Source organism: Geotrypetes seraphini, chromosome 2, assembly GCF_902459505.1.
Source record: "Geotrypetes seraphini chromosome 2, aGeoSer1.1, whole genome shotgun sequence".
NCBI lineage: Eukaryota > Metazoa > Chordata > Amphibia > Gymnophiona > Dermophiidae > Geotrypetes > Geotrypetes seraphini.
Genome location: NC_047085.1, coordinates 186,408,568 through 186,431,964, shown reverse-complemented (window position 1 = coordinate 186,431,964; position 23,397 = coordinate 186,408,568). Strand labels below are relative to the sequence as shown.

The window sequence follows — 23,397 nt, the reverse complement described above, 5'->3', positions numbered from 1 at the left end:
TACGTTCCTGGAGGAAAAGTCCATAGTCTGCTATTGAGATAGACATGGGGAAGACACACTAATTGTCCTGGGATTGGTAGCATGGAATGTTGCTACTATTTGGGTTTCTGCCAGGTGTATTGTATGTGTTTCTGTTTGTGTATGCACTTTACTGTGACCCACCTTGGGAAAGGCAAAATATAAATAAAGAAATACAAATACTTGTGACCTGGATTGGCCACTGTGGAACCAGTATACAGGGCTAAATGGACCATTGGTCTGACCCAGTATAGCTATTCTTTTTGTTCTTATGGTGCTGAAGGAGCAGGCCACCCAAGGATACTGTTATGTTTACAGAGCTAACTTTGAGTATTGCTTCCTCCGTTTCTGTGACATGAAAAGGAGACTTTACTGGGTACTTTTAATAAATATTATTTGCTTCCAGTGTAATTTGTTGAGGTTATGTGGCCTATCTTACCTGGCTTCATGACATGCATTCACTCACATTACCACAAGGACATACATACTGTAAGATCCTGTGACCTTAACATACAGGTCTCTGTTTTTGTAGGAGAGGGGACTTTCCCTCAAATGGCTATCTGGATAAATATTTGTAAAAACTCTATAATCTGCTGTTTGTCATAATTTTATTGGTGGTGTTGTGTGTGACATGCTCAGTGGGCAGACATGTTTTCCAGTTGTTGTGGTGATCTTCACCTGTGCTGACCTTTAGCTGGAATGGAATGTATAAGCATTGGGGCTGAAAGAAGCTAGGGAAGCAAGATCTGATAGGAGCAGGAAGCCAGTGTCATGTAGAGTGAGAATGAATGCTGGGCTAAGACAGTGGAGACAAGGAAAAGCTCCTCCAGTGAATTAAACTTGTCATCAGCTAGTTACAAGGCATTATAAAAACTGACAGTGTTCACACTTTTAGACATGCTTTTATGTCTTTATTTCTTATTTGCAATTTTTTTTTAAATATATATTTTGTGCTTAGATTCAAGATGTGCTACTCATAAAGATAGTATTTATTGTCTTAACAGTGATCTCCACAAGGTTTAATTGTAAGTGCCAAATGTCTATCTTGGCTTTTTTTTTTTTTTTTTTTTTAAATAAAGTGAAGATAATTTGCACATCAACAAGTATGTTTATGTATGATAAAGAGATTTAAAAGCACTTTAAATAGTGACAAAACAACCAAACATAAGTAGAAATAGCATCACAGTCAAATATGTCAGGGTGACGACTTAACAGCTGCTATCTTGGATAAGACGACATTTCAAGAGCTTCAGATAGTTGTCAATCTTGTGTGAATCTCTGCGAAGGCAGTGGAGCAGATTATAAAAAGCAAAGAGGCGAGAATCGTCATCTGCAACTTGCACAGCTGGAGGGCCTGGCCACAGTGAGTAGACTTCATTCCCCAAGTCTCCTGGTTGAACCTAATCAGCAAGAAGATATACTGTAGGGCATTGAAGATTTATTTGACTTCAATTTTATTGACACCATCATAGATTCTATGAATAAAGAGGCAAATGGGCTGAAAGAAATAATAATTTAAAAAAACATGCTTCGTACCCGCTTAACTATTTTCTCCATTCCTTCTAGGAGTCTCTTGGTTTGGTCTTCAATCTCAATAGCCTTCCAGAGGATGGTATCTGGAGCTTCTTTGATCCCTTGTACTTCAGATACCAAATGGACCAAAGGGTCATTCCAGGAACGTAGTACCCTTAGCACTAAGTTCAATAGGTCTTCATGCTATAGGTTGACAAGAAGGAAAAGAAATGGAGGCAGCTGGGTAAAAGAAAGTAGAAACAGAGGAGCATGAAAAGGATTATGTCAGTCTCTGGGGGGAGGGGAATGGGGAGGGGGAGAGTGTGTTTATGTGAGTGAAAGAGAGTGAGCATTAGTGGTGGAAGGAAGAAAGGGGAAGGGAAGAAAGTTCACTCTTTCCCCTCCAACTAAGTTGACCTTTCTAGCCCATGACCCCCAAACAAAGCAGGTGATTTGAATCACTAATACTGATTTCTCAGAGGTACATAAGAATATAAGAAGAGGGTAAATATTCAGTGGGGCTTTAGCAGCCTGAAGAGACTCCGGTCTGCTTAAATCTCACTGAATTGGCAAGCTGCCAATATTCAGCAGCAGTTAACTGGGTAGGGCCATTGAATATGGGCTCTGGCCACAAGGAGTGCTGGGGTGGTCAGGGGCAGAGTCAGGGTGATCCTAGAATTTATGCCAGCCGCAGTGATATTCAATGTCATTGTCCACATATTTAACTGATCATGTTGGGCCACAAAAAAGACAGTTCTAATTTTACCCAGTTAGGTATACGAGAATGATACTAAATATCAGAAGTACCCACAGAACCTTTGGTGCCACCGTAGAACTGGTTATAAACAGAAGAACATAAGAATTGGCATAATGGGTCAAACTGATGGTCCATCTATCCCAGCATCCTGCTTCTAACCGTGACTAATCCAGGTCATACGTACCTGGCAGAATCCTGAATAGTAGCAAGATTCTGTGCTAACAGGTCCAGGAATAAGGCGTGGCTTCCACATGTCTACCATACCTTAACAGTAGATAATAGACTTTTCCTTCATAAATTTGTCAAAACCTTATTTAGACCCAGATTTGTTAACCACTGTAACCATATCCTCTGATGACAAGTTCCAGAGCTTAATTATTTGTTGGGTGAAAAAAATATTTTCTCCTATTTATTTAAAATGTATTACCATGTAATTTCATGGAGTTTCCCCTCATCTTTATACTCTTTCAAAGAGCAAAATATAAAACCTGAATTATATATATGTTACCTGTACAGCTATTAGTGTAATGTATGTAATACCTACTGTTTGTTCATTTGTATAACACTGTTTTAGATTAAAAATCAATAAAGATTACAAAAAAAAAAATAAATTTATATATATATATATATATATATATATATATATATATAAATCCCCTCCTTCTTTTATTTAGTACTCACCCCCCTTCCTTGAGAAAGCCTCCTGATCCTGATCACTTCCCCCACCCTGATCTTAACACCTCCATCAAGCATCTTCAGTCAAGCTTCCTAATTCCTCCAAGCAAGCCCCCAATCTATATATATAAAATCGGATGTATGTGTGTATGTATGTGTGTATGTGCAGCGATCACGCAAAAACGGCTAGACCGATTTGAACGAAACTAGGTATGCAGATCCCTCACTACCTGGGGTGATATGTTCTGGGGGTCTCAAGGCCCACCTGCACACGTGGGCGGAGCTACACACAGAAAATCAGATTTCACCCATTCATGTCAATGGAAAAAATGTAAAAAGCTGCCATTCTCACAGTAATTCAAAAACGGTTTGACCGATTTGAACGAAACTTGGTATGCAGATCCCTCACTACCTGGAGTGATATGTTCTGGGGGTCTCGCGGCCCACCTGCACACGTGGGCGGAGCTACAAACAGAAAATCAGCTTTCACCCATTCATGTCAATGGAAAAAATGTAAAAAGCTGCCATTCTCACAGTAATTCAAAAACGTCTTGACCGATTTGAACGAAACTTGGTATGCAGATCCCTCACTACCTGGGGTGATATGTTCTGGGGGTATCGCGGCCCACAACTCTATGTTGCTTGCTCAAGGGTGGGTTCACTCAAGAATTTATATGTTCTTGCTCCTGGAGGTGAAACTAAAAATGTTGTTTATAATCACGTTTTGCGTTAGTTGTATTGTATTCATTTTGTCAAATATTTCACATTATAATTTGAATATTGTACTTTTTATAAAGCTGTAAAAAAATAATTTCATTCACCACTATAAAGTATCTTTATTTGAATCCATTTACAGTGTTATTGCTATAATTAATTACCCGTGCAACGCCGGGGCATCAGCTAGTCTATACATATAAAAGCGAGGTATGTATGTGTGTATGTGCCGCGATCACGCAAAAACGGCTTGACCGATTTGAACGAAACTTGGTATGCAGATCCCTCACTACCTGGGGTGATATGTTCTGGGGGTCTCGCAGCCCACATGCACACATGGGCGGAGCTACAAACATAAAATCAGATTTCACCCATTCATGTCAATGGAAAAAATGTAAAAAGCTGCCATTCTCACAGTAATTCAAAAACGGTTTGACCGATTTGAACGAAACTTGGTATGCAGATCCCTCACTACCTGGAGTGATATGTTCTGGGGGTCTTGCGGCCCACCTGCACACGTGGGCGGAGCTACAAACAGAAAATCAGATTTCACCCATTCATGTCAATGGAAAAAATGTAAAAAGCTGCCATTCTCACAGTAATTAAAAAACGGCTTGACCGATTTGAACGAAACTTGGTATGCAGATCCCTCACTACCTGGGGTTATATGTTCTGGGGGTCTCGCGGCCCACCTGCACACGTGGGCGGAGCTACAAACAGAAAATCAGATTTCACCCATTCATGTCAATGGAAAAAATGTAAAAAGCTGCCATTCTCACAGTAAATCAAAAACGGCTTGACCGATTTGAACGAAACTTGGTATGCAGATCCCTCACTACCTGGGGTTATATGTTCTGGGGGTCTCGCGGCCCACCTGCACACGTGGGCGGAGCTACAAACAGAAAATCAGATTTCACCCATTCATGTCAATGGAAAAAATGTAAAAAGCTGCCATTCTCACAGTAATTAAAAAACGGTTTGACCGATTTGAACGAAACTTGGTATGCAGATCCCTCACTACCTGGAGTGATATGTTCTGGGGGTCTCGCGGCCCACCTGCACACGTGGGCGGAGCTACAAACAGAAAATCAGCTTTCACCCATTCATGTCAATGGAAAAAATGTAAAAAGCTGCCATTCTCACAGTAATTCAAAAACGTCTTGACCGATTTGAACGAAACTTGGTATGCAGATCCCTCACTACCTGGGGTGATATGTTCTGGGGGTATCGCGGCCCACAACTCTATGTTGCTTGCTCAAGGGTGGGTTCACTCAAGAATTTATATGTTCTTGCTCCTGGAGGTGAAACTAAAAATGTTGTTTATAATCACGTTTTGCGTTAGTTGTATTGTATTCATTTTGTCAAATATTTCACATTATAATTTGAATATTGTACTTTTTATAAAGCTGTAAAAAAATAATTTCATTCACCACTATAAAGTATCTTTATTTGAATCCATTTACAGTGTTATTGCTATAATTAATTACCCGTGCAACGCCGGGGCATCAGCTAGTCTATACATATAAAAGCGAGGTATGTATGTGTGTATGTGCCGCGATCACGCAAAAACGGCTTGACCGATTTGAACGAAACTTGGTATGCAGATCCCTCACTACCTGGGGTGATATGTTCTGGGGGTCTCGCAGCCCACATGCACACATGGGCGGAGCTACAAACATAAAATCAGATTTCACCCATTCATGTCAAGGGAAAAAATGTAAAAAGCTGCCATTCTCACAGTAATTCCAACTACCTGGGGTGATATGTTTTGGGAGTCTCTCGGCCCACCAGCACACATGGGCGGAGCTACAAACAGAACTTCAGATTTCACCCATTCATGTCAATGGAAAAAAAGTAAAAAGCTGCCATTCTCACAGTACTTCAAAAACGGCTTGACCGATTTGAACGAAACTTGGTATGCAGATCCCTCACTACCTGGGGTGATATGTTCTGGGAGTCTCGCGGCCCACCTGCACATGTGGGCGGAGCTACAAACAGAAAATCTGATTTCACCCATTCATGTCAATGGAAAAATTATACACAGCTGCCATTCTCACAGTAAATAATAAACGGCTTGACCAATCTGATCGAAACTTGGTATGCAGATCCCTCACTACCTGGGGTTATATGTTCTGGGGGTCTCTTCACCCAAGAATTTATATGTTCTTGCTCCTGGAGGTGAAACTAAAAATGTTGTTAATAATCAAGTTTTGTGTTTGTTGTATTGTATTCATTTTGTCAAATATTTTGCATTATAATTTAATTATTGTACTTTTTATAAAGCTGTAAAAATATAATTTCATTCCCCACTATAAAGTATCTTTATTTGAATCCATTTACTGTGTTATTGCTATAATTAAATACCCGTGCAACGCCGGGTCATCAGCTAGTGTTCTATATAATCCTTTCTACGAACAATCCCCACCCCAGTTCAGTAATTCCCAAGCCCCCAGAGACAACCACCCCTACCCTCTTGGACAAGCCATATGGTCTGGTAATCCAGTAAGTGCTTTGGCAGGAGTGATCTCCAGCCACTCCTGTCCTTCTGATGTTGTTTTTCAACATGGCACTCCTATGGTTTGCACTCCTACCAGTAGGAGTCATGCTTCCTTGTAAGGATAACTCATGTCCAAGCACCCATTGGACCACAATCTGTAAAGTATGTCCACCGGAAGGAGGTGGGGGTGGATTGACCAGGGTGCTAAGATGGGGATATTTGGACTGGGATAGGGCACTGCTTAAGAGAGTGTATGGTTGGGGAATATTGCTTGGAGGGCTAAGGATCTTGATTTGGGGGTATTTGATGGGGGTGATCAGATTGCGGGTAATTATTCAGGGGGAAAAATTGGAAGGGGTGAAGCCACAGCACAGTTGGAAGCAGCAGACTATGGTTTGGTGGCTCGATGCTTCCTTGTGCTAAAATAACCCTAGCAATTATTACATTATACTGCTGCAAGATTGATATTCAGGTTAAGAAAAATTGAAAGTGCTATGCCACTTTTAAAAAGATTTTATTGGCTTGCAGTAAAATTTATGTATATATTTTAAAATAGCATGTCTAGCATTTAAATGTTTTCATACTAAAATGCTGAAGATCTAAGATAATTTTTTTATATTACCTACTAACTGATTGAATTTCAGAAGACAACAGAGACTAGATTTAGATTTTCCTTTTATAAAGAATATTTGGCTAAATCATTGGGAGATAAACTTTTTTATATCAGAGTGTAAAAATTGGGAATGATATCCCTCTCAAATTAGACAAATATCATCATATTTGCATTTCAAAAAATCTATTTTCTAATTAATAGGATTAATTATTGAATTTAAATAATAATAATAATTTCTTATATACCGCCAAAGCCATAGAAGTTCGAGGCGGTTTACAGTGAAGAAGAGCTGGACAATCAGCGAATGGGTACAATCAGAGAAAGGGTACAATCAGAGAAAAGGTACAATCAGCAAGTACAATCAGTAAGTGGAACAATCAGCAGAATAGATACAATTAATAGAGTTAAGAAGGGGGGCTGGAGCAATGTAAGGGTCAGGGGAAGGTGAGTGGGAAGGGAGGAGAAAGGAGGTCTAGGGGGGAAGGGTAGGGTAGGAGTCTTGGGTTACAATAACTTTCAGAGAAACAATTGTCTATAATTCCCATTTTTTTGAGAAGGCTTCTTTACTGTAATCCACTTTGAATTCGTAAGGATAGAAACAGAATATAAGATTAAGGTAATTGTTTTCAAAATAGATGAACATCTTAAAATAACTTTTAAAAATAGAAATCTACTACGAAAATCCAAACCCTGAATGTGGAAAGTCAAAATTTGGACATTGGACAATAGAAAGGGGGTATGCTTTTGGCAGGAATAGAGTCCAAAAATAGGACATCCATTTGGGATTTTTAAAAGGGGAGACACATCCATGTCTAAAAAGAAGGATCTTTTTATCTAGACCTGTTTCAGTCGCATCCAAGTTACAAAAAGAAGCTGACCACTGGAGTGATTAAGGCATGACCTCTCCTTAATCCTGCAGTGGTTGATAACCCCATCCATCTCCCCTGAAAATGAAATTGGAAAGGAAAATCAGGCTCTATGTCAGGTGCAGGTTTTATGGTCATTCTGAACAAACCATAGAAACATGACTGCAGATGAAGGTCAAATGGCCCATCCAGTCTGTCATCTGCAGCAACTACTATCTCCTTCTATCCCTAAGAGATCCCATATGTCTGCCCCACTCTTTCTTGAATTCAGACACAGACTTTGTCTCCATCACCTCCACTGGGAGACTATTCCATGCATCTACCACCCTTTCTGTACAAAGGTATTTCTTTAGATTACTCCTGAACCTATTAATTCTTAATTTCATACTATGACCTCTCTTTCCAGAGTTTCTTTTCAGTTGAAAGAGACTCATCTCAGGAGTATTTATGCCATGTAGGTATCTATCATATATCCCTCCCCCCACCATTCCTCCATAGCATATATATTGAGATCTTTAAGTCTGTCCCAGTATGCTATGCCTTATGACAAAGACCACCAACCATTTTAGTAGCCTTCTTCTGGTCAGATTCTATCTTGTTTATATCTTTTTGAAGATACAGTTTCCAAAATTGTACAAAATATTCTAAATGAGGTCTCACCAGAGTTTTATACAGGGGCATTAATACCTTCTTTTACCTACTGACCATTCCTTTCCCTATGCAACCAAACATCCTTCTACTTTTTGCTGTTGCCTTTTCAACCTGATTGGCTACCTTAAAATCATCATATACTATCAAACCCAAGTCCTGCTCCTCTTTTGTGCACAAAATTTCTTCACCTACTAAATTGTACTAAATTGTACCATTTCCTCATATTTTTGCAGCCTAAATGCATGACCTTGCATTTCTTGGTATTAAATCTTAGCATTAAATTTCAGACCATTCTTCAAGCTTCGCTTGGTTCTTCCTCGTGTTATTTGCACCATCAGGGGTGTCTACCCTATTGCAAATGATTGTATCATCTACAAAGATGCAAATCTTAGCAGACATGGGAATGGTTTTCGGGGGTTGGAAAGAGGATCAGGAGCTCTGGGGGACTGTTAAAAAAATATTATTTAAATAGAAATAAAAAGTTTATGCAGGCCCTGATATTCAATGCTGGCACCTGCATAGATAAGCAACTTAATGTAAATTAAGCTGCTTAACTATGTGGATGCTGGCACTGAATTTTGTGACACCTGCATAACTTGGACTCTTCCCCAGAGCTGCACCTGACCTGCTCTCTTTTTTAGTTCAGCTGTCTGAAGGGATATTCAAGGGTGATAAGAAAGTTAAGATACTGAGGAACTGAAGAATGAATGTACAGTGGTACCTCGGCTTACGAGTGCACCTGTTTGCGAGTGTTTTGCAAGACGAGCAAAACATTTGCAAAATCGGTGCCTCAGAAACCGAGCATGGCTCGATTTACGAGCACCCCCCTGCAATCCGGCACCCTCCCCCCCCCCCAATCCGGCACCCCCCCGACGCGATCCGGCACCCCCCGCCATGATCCGGCACCCCCCTGACGCGATTGGGCAACCTCCGCCACGATCCGTCACCCCCCCCCGATGCTTCTTACCCTAATCTGGGCACCGGCACCGGCATGTTCTGTGCTTGGTGCCGGTGCCCGAAGATCGGCCTCCTCTTCTGCTAGGCCTTGAGAATCTGAGCATGCTCAAGGCCTGCGAGTTCACGTTCAGAATCAATCGCGTCGGGGGGGGGAGTGCCGGATTGTGGCAGTGGGGGTGCCGAATCGGGGGAGGGGTGGGCGGATCGCAGGGGGGCCTTCGGAGGATCAATGCCGGTTCTTGTGGGTGGGGGGGGGAAACGCATCAAAGCGAGTTTCCATTATTTCCTATGGGGAAACTCGCTTTGATAAACAAGCATTTTCGATGACGAGCATACTCCTGGATCAAATTATGCTCATAATCCAAGGTACCACTGTACTTGTAAGTCAGCAAGAGAAATTTAAACTGTATACGGAAATGGATCAGGAGCCCATGGAGTGACTTCAGGAGATGGGTTATGAAAGTGTAGTGATACTGGTGGAAGATAAGTCATGCCGAAGAATTTTGAACAGATTGATGAGGAGAGATATAATTTTTTTTGGGGGGGGGGAGACCTGTGAGAAGCAATTTGCATGTTCACAGTGAAGTGTCAGCGAGTTCAAAATGCAGCAATAAGACTACTGAAAAACCTTCAAACCCATGACCCATTCTCTCCAGCACTGATATCAGCCCACTGGCTGCTCGTAACCAAACACTGCATTTTCAAATGCATAGTGTTGGCATATAAATCCCTCTACAACATGACACCCAAATTCTTCTCAGACAAACTTCCTCTCTACACCCCAAGATGAAATACGCCTACATACACCATCAGGACACTCCCTCCAACTCCATACAGCCCAGAAACGATCCTATTCCCATTTCTTAACAAACCTCTGGAACAGCCTACCTCCTCATAACAGAGCCCTTAAAGGACTTCTTAACTTTAGAAAAGCTGTAAAAAACCTACCTTTTTGAATAGTCACTCCCTCAACCCTTCACCAGCATCAGTAAGTAATCCGATATGAAGATATATTACAACACACTGTTTGTGAACCCTATATCATACCATTTTGAATGTAAACTGTAACCTGTTCTGAGCTCTATGGGGAGGACAGGATATAAATCTAAATAAATAAATGCTCATATTTAGGTCTACAGTTAGTGCACACGTATTTATTTACTTATTTATTCCATTTAATGTACCGCACAAGCCTTGCTTAGGCATCTAAATAGTTTACAAGTGCTCAAAAAATATAAGGAACATGGCTGGAACATCTAAGGCAGAGGAGGAGAGCGTGGAAGGTTCAGCAGGTCTAGGACAGATACCACCAGTCCCCTCATTGGTAAGACCTGCTTAATTCACACTAGAATCAATCTGGACGGCATTAGACTCCCTGCACAAGTTATGTGCTGAAACCCTTCCCCTGGTTCATGTTCAGACACAGAGGTTGGTCAAAACTAAGGAAGAGATGAAAGTCCACAGGGAAAAAGTTAAACACCATGACCAATGGGTCAAAGGGTTACAGTCCTCTCAATCTTCTTTAATGCAAGATAGATTATTGTTTGCAAGGAAAGCTGAGAATTTTGAAAATTACACCAAATTCTTGAATCTTAGGATTCTAAACTTTCCTAAATTGCTTCTAAGGAATTATTTTATACATTTTTGAGGGAAGTATTTAAGTACCGGGAGGATGGACTTCCTCCTCTTCATAAAATAAATTTATTGCTAATATATATATTTAAAAAAACAGCTTCACCCCTATGGCTTTACCTGATTCCTCAAGCCCATTGAATGTTACAAGAATTTTGGAAACTTCGGGGGATGAAGTTATAAGTTGTTCGACACTTCTGGTGACTTTCGTTTTACAGCAAGACAAACCCCCTCTTCTACGAAATCGCACTAACATTTTTTAGCACTGAATGGCCCGAGTTGCTCCCGACGCTCATAGAAACTCAGTCAGCGTGGCTCTCTGTGCTAAAAAATGCTAGAGCGGTTTTGTAGAAAAGGGGGAAAGAGTCACTTCTTAGGCTTTTTTTAAGGCTAAAAGAGGTGTTCCCAGATGTCTCAAAATCAACAAAACCAGGAGAAAATGGTTTCTAGAAATGAAACAGTTTGTGATTTTCTTTGGAGCAAAATTTCAACTAAGATATCCATGCAAATGTATGATCCTTCTTATATTTTTTTATGAGCCCTCCCAATTACAATATTTTCTTGAAGGAAAGGAAGTAATAATGTCTAGTCCCTCTGATGAGAAGTAAAAACAATTGACTCTTGTTTAAAAGGTCTTTCAATTAATTATAAGACGTAACATTACCATATTTTTGTTGGTTTTTTTTTCTTTGTTTACTGTTAAGTAAATCACTCTCTGATGTGTGAATTGCCTCCTTTAAATGAGGACTGTGTAAAAGCCTAAGTATTATTTAAAGATCCAGGGATATTATTTTTCTTCAGTTGTTTCAAAGGGTGCTAGAGTAGATGTCTGTCTGTCTGGTTTTTTTTTTTTTCTTTGTCTCTCTCTCCTTGGATGCTGTCTGTCTGTCATTCTTTTTGTCTGTGTCTCTCCCTGGCCCCCTGTCTGTCTGTAAGTTTTTATTTCTGTCTCTGTTTCCCTGGCCCCCTGCCTGCCTATATTTCTCTGTTGTGCCATGCCTGCCAGTCTCTCCGTGGCCCCCTTCCTATGTCCATAGTGTCCCATCCTATGTCTTTAATGCCCTCAGTGCCTCCTTCCTATGTCTTTAGTGCCCCCAGTGCCGCTTTCCTATGTCTTTAGTGTCCCATCCTATGTCCTTAGTGCCCTCAGTGCCTCCTATGTCCTTAGTGCCCTTTCCTATGACCTTAGTGCCCTCTCCTATGTCCTTAGTGCCCTCTCCTATGTCCTTAGTGCCCTCTCCTATGTCCTTAGTGCCCCCAGTGTCTCCTTCCCAGTCCTTAGTGCCCCCAGTCCCTCCATTCTGTGTCCTTAGTGCCCCCAGTGCCTATGTCCTGTGTCCTTAGTGCCCTCGGTGCCTCCTATGTCCTTAGTACCCTCAGTTCCCCTTCCTATGTCCTTAGTGCCCCCAGTGCCACTTTCCTATGTCCCCTCACTGCCTTCCAGACTTTGTCCCATGCCCACCCCCCGAAGCCAGCCAGCCTGCCTGCAGTAGAACCCTTGAACAGCATCTTTCCATTTCTACCCCCCTCCACTTGTACAGTAGAACCCGGCATTTTTCTATCCCTCCCTCCCTCCCATCCCCCCTGTGCAGTAGAACCATTGAGCAGCATGTTTCCATCTCCCCCCGGCCACTACCGCTGCCGTGCAGCAGACCCCACTGGCCCTCCCATCCGACCCTCCCACCGTGAGACGACCACAAACCTCCCGGCTCCAACAGCATCCGCAGCACTCTAAACATGCTGTTTCACGGCCTTCTACTGCCCGTGATTTCCTCTGCCACGTCTCTGTCTTGATGTCATCAGGGACGCGGCAGAGAAAATCAGGGTAGTAGAAGGCCACGAAGCAGTGTGTTTAGAGTACTGCGGATGCTGCTGGAGCCGGGAGGTTTGTGGTCGTCTCACGGTGGGAGGGTCGGATGGGAGGGTCAACGGGGGTTCGGGTGCGCCGATGAGGGGTGCGCCGGGGGAGGTGGGGATGGGCGATGATGACAAACTGCCTTACAGTGAGTGCTGCCTTACAGTGAGTGAGGGGGGAGGTGAAGCGCGCATGCACACTCCTGTCGGCCAGGGACCTACGGATCATGGATCACGCAGGTAGGAGTGCGCATGCGCGCTTAGTGTTTTATTATTATAGATAAGGAACTAAAAAAGAGGTGAAAGGAAAGACACAAGGTGGAGGCCCAAATATTTAAAGAGTAGCAGTTTGAAAGAGGTAATAGTCAGTTAATTACTGATGTGAAGTGGCAAATTGTTCCAAATGTAAGCAGCTTGTTACAGACTTTCCCTTCACATACCTCTCTCTGTATAACAGATTTCTATCCTCCTCTCTCTATAATGTGCCACCTAAATCTAGTACCTTATAAAGTACTGCCATCCTGGCATGTAAATATACACTTGCATCAATGAAGGTAGCACCTAAACATTGTTCTATAATTATATGCTTAAATGGAACAGTGCATAACTGTTAGAGGGAACTCACAGGGGAGGGGCATTGGCGGAGCATAGATGGGACCAACATTTACATAAGCAACGTATTTCTTTACAGTATTTGGATTTGCATCCCATCCTCCCAGAAGAGCTCAGGATGGGTTACAAGTTTACATATATAGTAGAGTAGAGCATGACAGTACATTTTAGATCTTGACATGATAAGGCAATACATAGGGGAGTATGATAGTACTCAAAAGTATGGAATTACTTAATAGGATATGACAGGATAAGACCTCATACAGCATGGGGTGGTGATGTTATGAGTGTGGTATGAAACTGCAGTAAATAATAGAGCTTGAGAGAGCCTTGAGCAGGGGGCATGTCAAGGTGGTGGCAGTGTGAGAGTCATTAGCAAAATGCTGGAAAGAGCCGACAGTAGCTGGATCTCCCGAGTACTTTTGCCTACCTGTTTGTGGGCTTTGTAAGTCTTCAACGTTGCTGTTATGCCTCATACAAAGAGGAAGGGGGTAATTAGAGCCATATCCTCACCGGCACTAGCATCCATCCCTCTCCAGCAGACTGTTGATCGCTTCTTCTTGGCTCTACCAACGACTGCGCGATCATCTGGAGGATTGGATAGCCCGGCATTGGACATAGGTCTGGGAGAACCGATTGTCCTTTTGGGCCTTGAAACTAGAGAATGACACGGTGGCAGTAACCCACCGAAATGATGGGGGGGGGGAAGTGCTCACTGCGGGCACGGTGACAAGGCCATCCACTGCCCCATGGAGCTGTGAATGACCTTGTCTCTGCAGTTAAGGGAGGGAAGGCGAGCGGTCACTGATTGCGCGCAGCCCCCTCCCTCCCTCCCTCCTTATCTATGGCCAAATCTATCTCCCTCCCTCCCTCCCCCTTACCTTCGCGGCACTTTAGTAAAGAAACTTACTGAAGCCGACAAAGCCTGCCTGCCTGCAGTCTCACCCCATTCCGCCTCCGGCTCTGCCCCTTCCTCCCCCAGCCCTGCCCCCATGAACCTCCCCGAGCTTGAAGGCCGCTTTTGGAAGCCTTTGCACATACACGAACATCAACACAATGGCATCACACGTATGTGTGCATACTTATGATGCCATCATGGTGATGGCCACGTATATGCAAAGGTTTCCAGACGTAGCCTCCGAGCTCAGGATTTCCAAACCTGGACAAACTGCTGAGTTTTGGAAATCCCTCTAGACACCTGGACAGTCCTCTAAAAAGAGGACATGTCCGGGTTTTCCTGGGTGTATAGTAACCCTAGGTAAGTGTCCTTATAGAATAGACTCACTACCTGTACTATTAGGATGCCTGAATGGTAGCATCCAGTAATAAAATTGCCATAGATAGCTATGTCCATCAATGTTAACATCTTAGTGGAAACAAGAAATGACTTACTTGAATCTGCTGTGCTTGTACCTTGTCTTCTGGAGTGTTCAGGGAGGAGGTGTGGCAGGCATTGATAGACTTTGTTATGAACCCCCGATCTTGGGCATAGCGTTCATCCTATAGATCAGTATAGCAAACTATTATTAATAAAGAGCAAAAAGAATGAACCAGACTGTTTCTATCTTTTTACTTTGGTGGGCCATTCATAGGGTTTTGACTGAAGCGTAGGGATTTGTGGTAGAATGGAATGCATTCTGAGGTAAGTTGCTTAGAACATTGCCACTTCCCACACACTCTAATTTCTCCTGCAGCTCAAGAGATCCCCATGCCTAGCTGGGAGGAAGTAAAGGCTTATTGTTCTTCCAACTTGGCTTGCAGTATTGCTCCAAATAGTACAACATGTAGGTTTTTGGTGGTGTAGTGCCGTATGCTGGGAGAACACAAATTTACAAACCTACTGCTTATATCAAACATTGCTCTGAAACCATGTGCTACCAGCATTGTTGTCAGATCAATGCTGGCTATGAAGCCATGAAGATGGTAAGCTTGTATATTTTCCAAGCTTTGAAAAATGAAGTCAACTTCCAAATCTAGTGGAGCTTTTACCATATCATCTGGCTGCTCCTCTGACTGTGACTTCTCTGGACAATACCCAGCACCACCAATAAGTTAGCATTGATCTATTGGTTTCATGGTATGTTCTGTTCTAAACCTTCTGCCCGAGTTCTATCGTGCTGTGATCTTTCATGGAACTATGCAAGTGCTGTGAAATGCCGTGAGATGTCACAGTAGCCATTTTCTTGTGGCAGCTGCAAGAGGCAGGAGTTATTCTGAGGAAGAAAGAGGTTCTTATGGTAGCGGGAGGGGGGGGGGTGACTGGGAGAGGTCTCTGGGAGATGACTCAGGGGGGGGGGGGATGACTGGGAGAGGAGGGTGACTGGGAAAGGTCTCAGAGAAAAGTTGCATAACTGTCTTAATCGGGCCCTGGCTGAATATCAGCCAGGACCCACATAAACTCCAATTGCCAGGTTCCTTTGAATTAGCCTTGGATATGCAGTGCTGGTGCACATACATGGTCTGACTCTGAAAATCTAGGGCTAATTTAGCTGGTGATGGTCAGCATGTGAAAAAACACTGACTGCTGACAGTTGAATATCTGGCGGTCAAATTTTTAAAAAACTGCAACTTCTGTTTATTTATTGATGGAGGAATCACCTAATGGTTAAAAAAGTGGCCTTGTGATATTGTGAAGGTCATTTAACACTCCTTCGCACTGAGTACAAACTTAGAAACCAATAGTCAGTGCTATTTAACCAGATAGGAGAAGCTCTACCCAGTTAAACTTTCTTTGGTTTTTACATTTTCTCAACTATGGAATGAACTTCCTTTAACCTTGCGATGTCCTATTCCTTTCCAAGTCTTCCACAAATCTTTAAAAACTTTCCTATTTGCAAAATATTTTAAAAATTAATTCCCTTGCAACTTATGGTATATTTTTTATTAATTATTGTTAACCGTGTCGAGCTTCCTTTGGTTGATAACCCGGTATACAAAGCTAAATTTTAGTTTAGTAGTTTTGGCTGCGCCATACCTGCATTTTTAGCAGGATATAACCAGATAATGCCACTGAAAATTCAGAAAACTATTGAGGAATGCAGAGGAGGTCTGGGGGCACAGTCTAGGTGGAGCTCTGAGTCATCCAGTTAGTACCAATTTTCAGCTTGCTAACTAGGTAACTACCAAGAAAGTTAGGACAGGAAAATAGCTTTCCTAACTTTATCTGGATAGTTTTCTGGGTCTTGGTCTGAATATTGCCTAGCTCTGGATAACTTCTGATAGCTAGGCAAGGTCCAGATATTTAGGGCCAATACCTGGATTAGGCTGAGCACTGATTATCAAGTCAGCACATTGATCAGAACCTTAAAAATTACTAACTTCCACCAGCTGAATATCTGTCCCTTAGATTGTAAGCCCCTCCAGGCATAGATAAAAAAAAAACTTGTTCCTCCATGTAATGCCTTGAGCTACAACTGAGAAGGCAAAAACTAGATTCAGAATCCTTTTTCTTCCTTTAAATTAACTCCTAAATTAACTCAATTTTTAGAGCTTTACTAAACAAAAGTTGCCCTTTACGCAATTAATTATAACCTTACCATTTAAATTATAGAAGTCTGTTTATTTCTGTTCTGTCTTAACTGTTTGTCTTCACTAGATGATAAGCTCTAAGGAGCAGCGATATCCTCATATGTTTATGTAAAGCCTCTCTGGGAATCAAGCTTTCTTCTCTTAGAGTTAAGCTATACAGCTATGCAGATGATATTACAATTGTAATTCCGATTTTAGCTTTTTCAGTGGATATTTTACAATTTATATCCTCTATTCTAGAATCTGTAAAGACATGGGTGAAATATTTCAAACTGAAACTTAGGGCTCCTTTTCCAAAGGTGCGTTAGGGCTTTAACGCATGGAATAGCGCATGCGCTAGCCGCTACTGGACTAGAGAAGGGTCACGAGTGGTGTTCCGCAGGGGTCAGTACTTGGACCGCTGCTATTCAATGTATTTATTAATGACCTAGAAACCAAGACGAAGTGCGAAATTATAAAATTCGCAGATGACACAAAACTTTTTAGTGGGGTTGGGACTAAGGAGGACTGTGAAGATTTACAAAGGGACCTGAACAAACTGGGAGAATGGGTGAATAAATGGCAGATGAACTTTAATGTAGAAAAATGTAAGGTCTTGCATATAGGAAACAGAAACTCGATGTACAGCTATACGATGGGAGGGCTGGCAATGGGTGAAAGTAGCCTAGAAAAGGACTTGGGGGTATTGGTGGACAAAACAATGAAGCCGTCGGCACAGTGCGCAGCGGCCTCTAAGAAGGCGAACAGAATGCTAGGTATTATCAAGAAGGGTATCACAACCAGAACGAAGGACGTTATCCTGCTGTTGTATCGGTCGATGGTGCACCCGCATCTGAAGTACTGCGTCCAGTATTGGTCGCCATACCTTAAGAAGGATATGGCGATACTTGGGAGGGTTCAGAGGAGAGCGACGCGACTGATAAAAGGTATGGAAAACCTTTCATATGCTGAAAGATTAGAGAAATTGGGGCTCTTTTCCCTGGAGAGGCGGAGGCTTAGAGGGGACATGATAGAGACTTACAAGATCATGAAGGGCATAGAGAAAGTGGAGAGGGACAGATTCTTCGAACTTTCAAAAGCTACAAGAATGAGAAGGCATTCGGAAAAACTAAGAGGGGACAGATTCAGAACCAATGCTAGGAAGTTCTTCTTCACCCAAAGGGTGGTGGACACCTGGAATGCGCTTCCAGAAGGTGTGATAGGACAGAGTACACTATTGAGTTTCAAGAAGGGATTGGATGCTTTCCTGAAGGAAAAGGGGATCGAAGGGTATAGATAGAGGACTACTATACAGGTCCTGAATCTGATGGGCCACCGCGTGAACGGACTGCTGGGCGCGATGGACTCCTGGTCTGACCCAGCAGAGGCACTGCTTATGCTCTTATGTTCTTGAGCAGGCGGCAGTTTTTCAGCTAGCATGCGCTATAGCGTGCGCTAATCCAGTGCATGCATTAAAAATGCTAGTGCACCTTTGTAAAAGAAGCCCTTAATCCTGATAAAACAAAAAACATTTTGGGCTTCCCTTTCAAATAAGCTCAAAGAGGACTCCTTAAATTTTAGGAATCCTACCAGTTATCAAAATTTTAGGAATTTACTTTGATTGAAATCTATCGTTTGACACTCACTTTTTTTTTAATTTTTATTGATTTTCAAAACTTATAAAAAGTGCAACAATTATACATTCAAAAATATCAAATAACAGCCCTTATATTCTTGCAAACAATTGAAACAAATTACCCTATCCACTCCACCCTTTCCCTCCCCCCTACCTGGCTGTGTGTAGAATCTAAGTAAATCTAAGAATCAAGGATTGCATCATTCTGCTGCTTAACAAATACCTTCATTGGACTCCAAATCTCTTTGAACCTTTTACTATTTCCAGATTGTTCTGCTACCATCCTTTCATATCTATAGTTTAGACAAAGGGTTCCTTTTACTAAACTGCGATAGCATTTTTAGCACACGCAGAATTGCTGCGTGCGCTAAACCTGCGCTAGACAGCTAGAACTAATGCCAGTTCAATGCTGGTGTTAGCGTCTAGCGTGTGCGACAATTTAGCATGTGCTAAGCACACGCTAAAACCGCTATCACAGCTTAGTAAAAGGAGCCCAAAGTGTTTCCCACCAAAAAGAAAAATTTAACCTAGCCTAATTTTTCCAATTTCTATTTATTAATTGCATGGCCACCCCAGTCATAATAATAAGAAGTCTATTTTGATATTTGTCAAGTGGACTATTAGGTTGTAACAATATCCCAAATAAAACCACGTCATACAACAATGGAATAGAGACACCTAATACCAGGTTGATTTTGCACCAAATTGAGTATCAACGGACAATAAAATAAAAATTTTTCCAGTGTCCCTACTTCAAGTTGACAGTGCCAGCATCTATTAGACTTTGAGTTATCCAACTTTTGTAAATGAACTGGGGTCCACTCACATTAATATCCTTGTTAGAGAATGTTATTTTCTGCTATGGAAGCTTCAAACAATACGTCCATATTTTGATTTTCTCTCTATTAGGCTCCTAGTACTTTTTAAAGTACTTTAGACTACTGTAACATCATTTATTTATCCATATGTAAGAAACCACCAAGAGGATGCAAACTATCCAAAATACCGCTGTCTGTTTGATATTCAATTTGAAAAAGTTTGATCATGTGTCGAAATATTATTTTAAAAAACTGGACTGGCTGCCAGTAGAGACGAGAATATTGTTTAAGTTTGGTAGTATCTGCTTTAAGTCTCTGCATGGTCTCGTATCTAGCTATCTTCTTGATCATTTTGAATTTGTTAATAGAATATACCCTACATGAGATTTGCAGCTATATGCCTTTCCTTCTATAAGAGGATGTGTTTATAAACAATTCTTCAATAGAATTCTATCATATCAGGCCGGTATATTGGATAAACATCTTGGTAATTTTATATTAAGCTCTAACATCTATTTGGCATTTAGAAAATTGTTAAAAACATACTTGTTTGATGCATTCTTTAATTAGGGATTGTTATTCACTGTGAATATACAGTATCATTTTAGATTGTTAACCGCACAGAACTGAAAGGTATTTGCGGTATGCAAGTGTATTGTTATGTTATGTTAAGCAATAATGATAAAAACTCTATCATCCTGTGATACTGTCAATACAACATTATTTGCTACTGCCTGAAACTGGGATGAAGTTATTAAAGTATTCTTTTGCAGGTTAAGGCAATTTCAATCAGATGTTGAATACTCACAAATTCATTGAAAATTTCAGTAGAGAGGGAGTGGATGTAATGTGATAGTTTGACAGCACGATCAAAGAGGTCACCGGTGGAAATCTGGCAGTTGACTGATCCATTAGGGCAGATTGGTAAAGAGTTCACTCCCTTTTTCAGTAGAAATATATTAGATACCAGAAGTATCATCAGCAGGACACCTGCTAGAGTATAAGAAAAAATCACATGCAAATCTACTGACACATACACAGTAAAGCATGTCAAAAAAACATTAGTTTTAATTTTTGCTGTATAGTGATGTCTGTTTCACAAAAAAATGAACATTGATTTCCAGTTTGTTCAACTTTCTTGAAACGTACATATGCGTATACATTTATAGGTAGTTTAGAAGTCAGGCATTCCAAACGGGCTTCAAGTTCCATCCAGCACTTTAGCAAGAGTTTACTTGAATATTAGGAAATTCTTTTTCACGGAGAGGGTGGTGGATTCGTGAAATGCCCTCTCAAGAGAGGTGGTGGAGAGTAAAATAGTGATGGAATTCAAAAAAAAGTGTGGCATGAATACAGAGGATCTCTGACTAGAATATGAATGGGCAAACGTTCATGGTCTGAATCCCACAAAGGAGATGGTTGGGAAAGGCTGGTGTCAGCTTCAATGGCAACTCCATCAGTTGGAACCTAAGGACAGAACTGTGTGGACTTCTAAGGTCTATGGCCCAGAAAAAAACAAAAACAAAGAAAAAAGACAATTTAATCATGAAATTATAATGCATGTAATTACAGGGAAGACAGGATGGACTGTTCAGGTCTTTATCTGCTGTCATTTCCTATATTACTATGTAACTAGACAACAAAGGGAAAACTATCATGCCATACTGAGCAAAAAGTATGATGTCCAATGCAACCAAAATAAGCTTTATTATATAAATGAAATAATCAAATAGTCCCAACAAGTATCCAGTTTTCAGCAGTGAAAACTGTCTTCTCAGGGGACAAAACATTTGATGCTGGTGTTCAAAAGGCATTAATGTAAATAACCTAAACAAGCAAAACCTGTAGGTAAAACAAGGGTCTAATTGAGTCCAACAAATTACAACAGGAAAAATATAACTGCAAAATAAGTGTTTAAACACTGTAATTTCTAGAATTGCTTGATCTGGTGAAAAAGTACTTGCATACTTTTCACTCTGCAAACTTTACATCTTTACAGGATTTTCAAAGTTTAGATATGTGTTTATTTTCACTTTTAAAATTATCCCAGGAAAAATACTTGCCCGGATTGGCTTTTGCTAATTTTTAAACTATGAACATACCGGTAGTTCTTCACCCCTTCTCAACTCTACTCATAGACTTGCCTTCCCCTTCAGTGGTTAAATTGAAGGATTAGCCTAGTAGTTAGAGCAGTAGGCTATGATGCAGGGAAATTATTGGCAAGTCATTTAACCCTTCATTACGTGGATTTCACAATTGTATTGGAAACCCAGTGGGGATGGGAAAATATCTAGTCTTCAGCTACTACTGAAAAATAATAAGCCACATCTAAATTAAAAGTACTGCTGCACTCATAGTTTTGCCCTCATGCCAAAACCCAAGGTATCAGGAGAGAGGTAAAACATCATTAGCAGTGACACAAATATTCCAAGGCACCATGAGCAAGGTAAGAGACAGCAACATTAACAGGAATATTCCAAGGCAATGAGGTTGAAAAGTGTGGGCACCAGGCTTCAATGCGCCCTCAACATTCTACTCGGCAACAACACCCCAGGTCCTCCAAGGTTTATGAGTTAATAAAATTGATAGGCTACAAAATGTTACTTGGAAGGCTCTTAATAATTAGCAGCTAAGATGCAATCATGTCTGCAATATACTACAGAGCTAAGTACACCCTAAGTCCAGAGCTTAATTAAGATGTTGATGCCCTTAGGGAGGGCTGAAGAGCAATGGGAAGGAAGACAGTGGGAAGATCATCAGTCCAAACAAAGGTCGATTAAGGTTAAATTTAAATTCATATAAGATGGTTTATATCTAATAGTTTGGGCATGTCTATGACATGCATTCAAATCTTCAACTATAAGTATCTACTGTATGCTTTAGATAACAAGTCCATTAATAGACCATAGCCCAAAGAGATTGATAAGTGCTCTATTCAGTAATTGCATCCTTTAAATCCTAAATATGCTATTACAATATGAGATAAACAGATGTTATTACCAATTTGCAACTACAGGCCTACCTTTCAGTGAAGCTCCACTGATAACCATGGCAGTGATCCTAACTGATGACTTAGGATGTTAGATAACTGCATACGTCCTTGCTTTTCAATGTCCTTGATGTGGGCTTTATATGTGCTCAGGGATTCATGCTGAATACATTCAGTGGGGTCTGCCCACCCCCCATCTGCTCTTTCATTCATTTTGCTAAGGATGCACTCATAATTACAAACATCAAATATGCCTTGCCTTCCCATTCATATTCAGGAAAACATTGCTAAGTGCTGTACTGACACCTAACATTCCAATAAGTGATTAAAGTAATTAATTTTAACTTTAGAACTTAAAGGAGAGTATTCTAGAATTGCTCATTGGATCGGGTGTTTTAGGAAAGCAGCATGGAGATTTATTTTTAATGAATACATGACACCAAGCAGTCAACACAACAAAATTAAAATATGTAACTCGATAAGATCACAATGAGCCATGTTAGTGAAATAAAGTAAATGACTGTTTAAAAAAATCAAGACTATTACGCAGACTGTAAAATAAAACGTAAGAGTATAAATCCTAAAAACACGTGAAGATTATGGGCTTCTTTTATGAAGCTGCGTTAGCAGTTTAACGTGAGTAATAGCGCACGCTAAACTGCCAGACGCGCTAGCCGCTACCACCTCCTCTTGAGCAGGCGGTAGTTTTTTGGCTAGCGTGGCGGTTAGCGCATGATTAAAAATCACACGCGCTAAAACCGCTAATGCGGCTTCGTAAAATGAGCACTATATGTCTTTTAGGATACAAGATGGGCTTCAAAATTGGGTTCACTGTAAAAAATACCTTGAAGGAGAAAACATATTAATCTAGAGTTTTGGTTGAAAATATAAATGTAATATTAATAATGCAGTTTAAGCAAGTCACAATATTAAAGTTTTGTATCCATCTTTTCTTTTTTCATTATGCAGGCAGTACATAACAGGAAAAGTATTAGCAGCTGTGTGGATTTCATCTCCATATTCTCAGACTGCAGAACTTAAGGGTCCACTAATCAGAGATTTTGATATTCCTTTACCTGTAAAACATCA

The 23,397-nt window shown here is 41.0% G+C and overlaps 1 protein-coding gene across 1 annotated transcript; it reads right to left on the bottom strand.

Moving 5' to 3' along the window:
* Positions 1 to 1,226: 1,226 nt before the first annotated feature.
* Positions 1,227 to 22,369, bottom strand: PRL (prolactin). The gene is made up of 5 exons (XM_033934713.1): positions 22,342 to 22,369; positions 20,128 to 20,309; positions 14,751 to 14,858; positions 1,555 to 1,734; positions 1,227 to 1,418 (listed from the first exon to the last, which is right to left on the bottom strand). Exons 1-5 carry the CDS (start codon positions 22,367 to 22,369, stop codon positions 1,227 to 1,229), a joined length of 690 nt encoding a protein of 229 aa, XP_033790604.1.
* Positions 22,370 to 23,397: the final 1,028 nt, after the last annotated feature.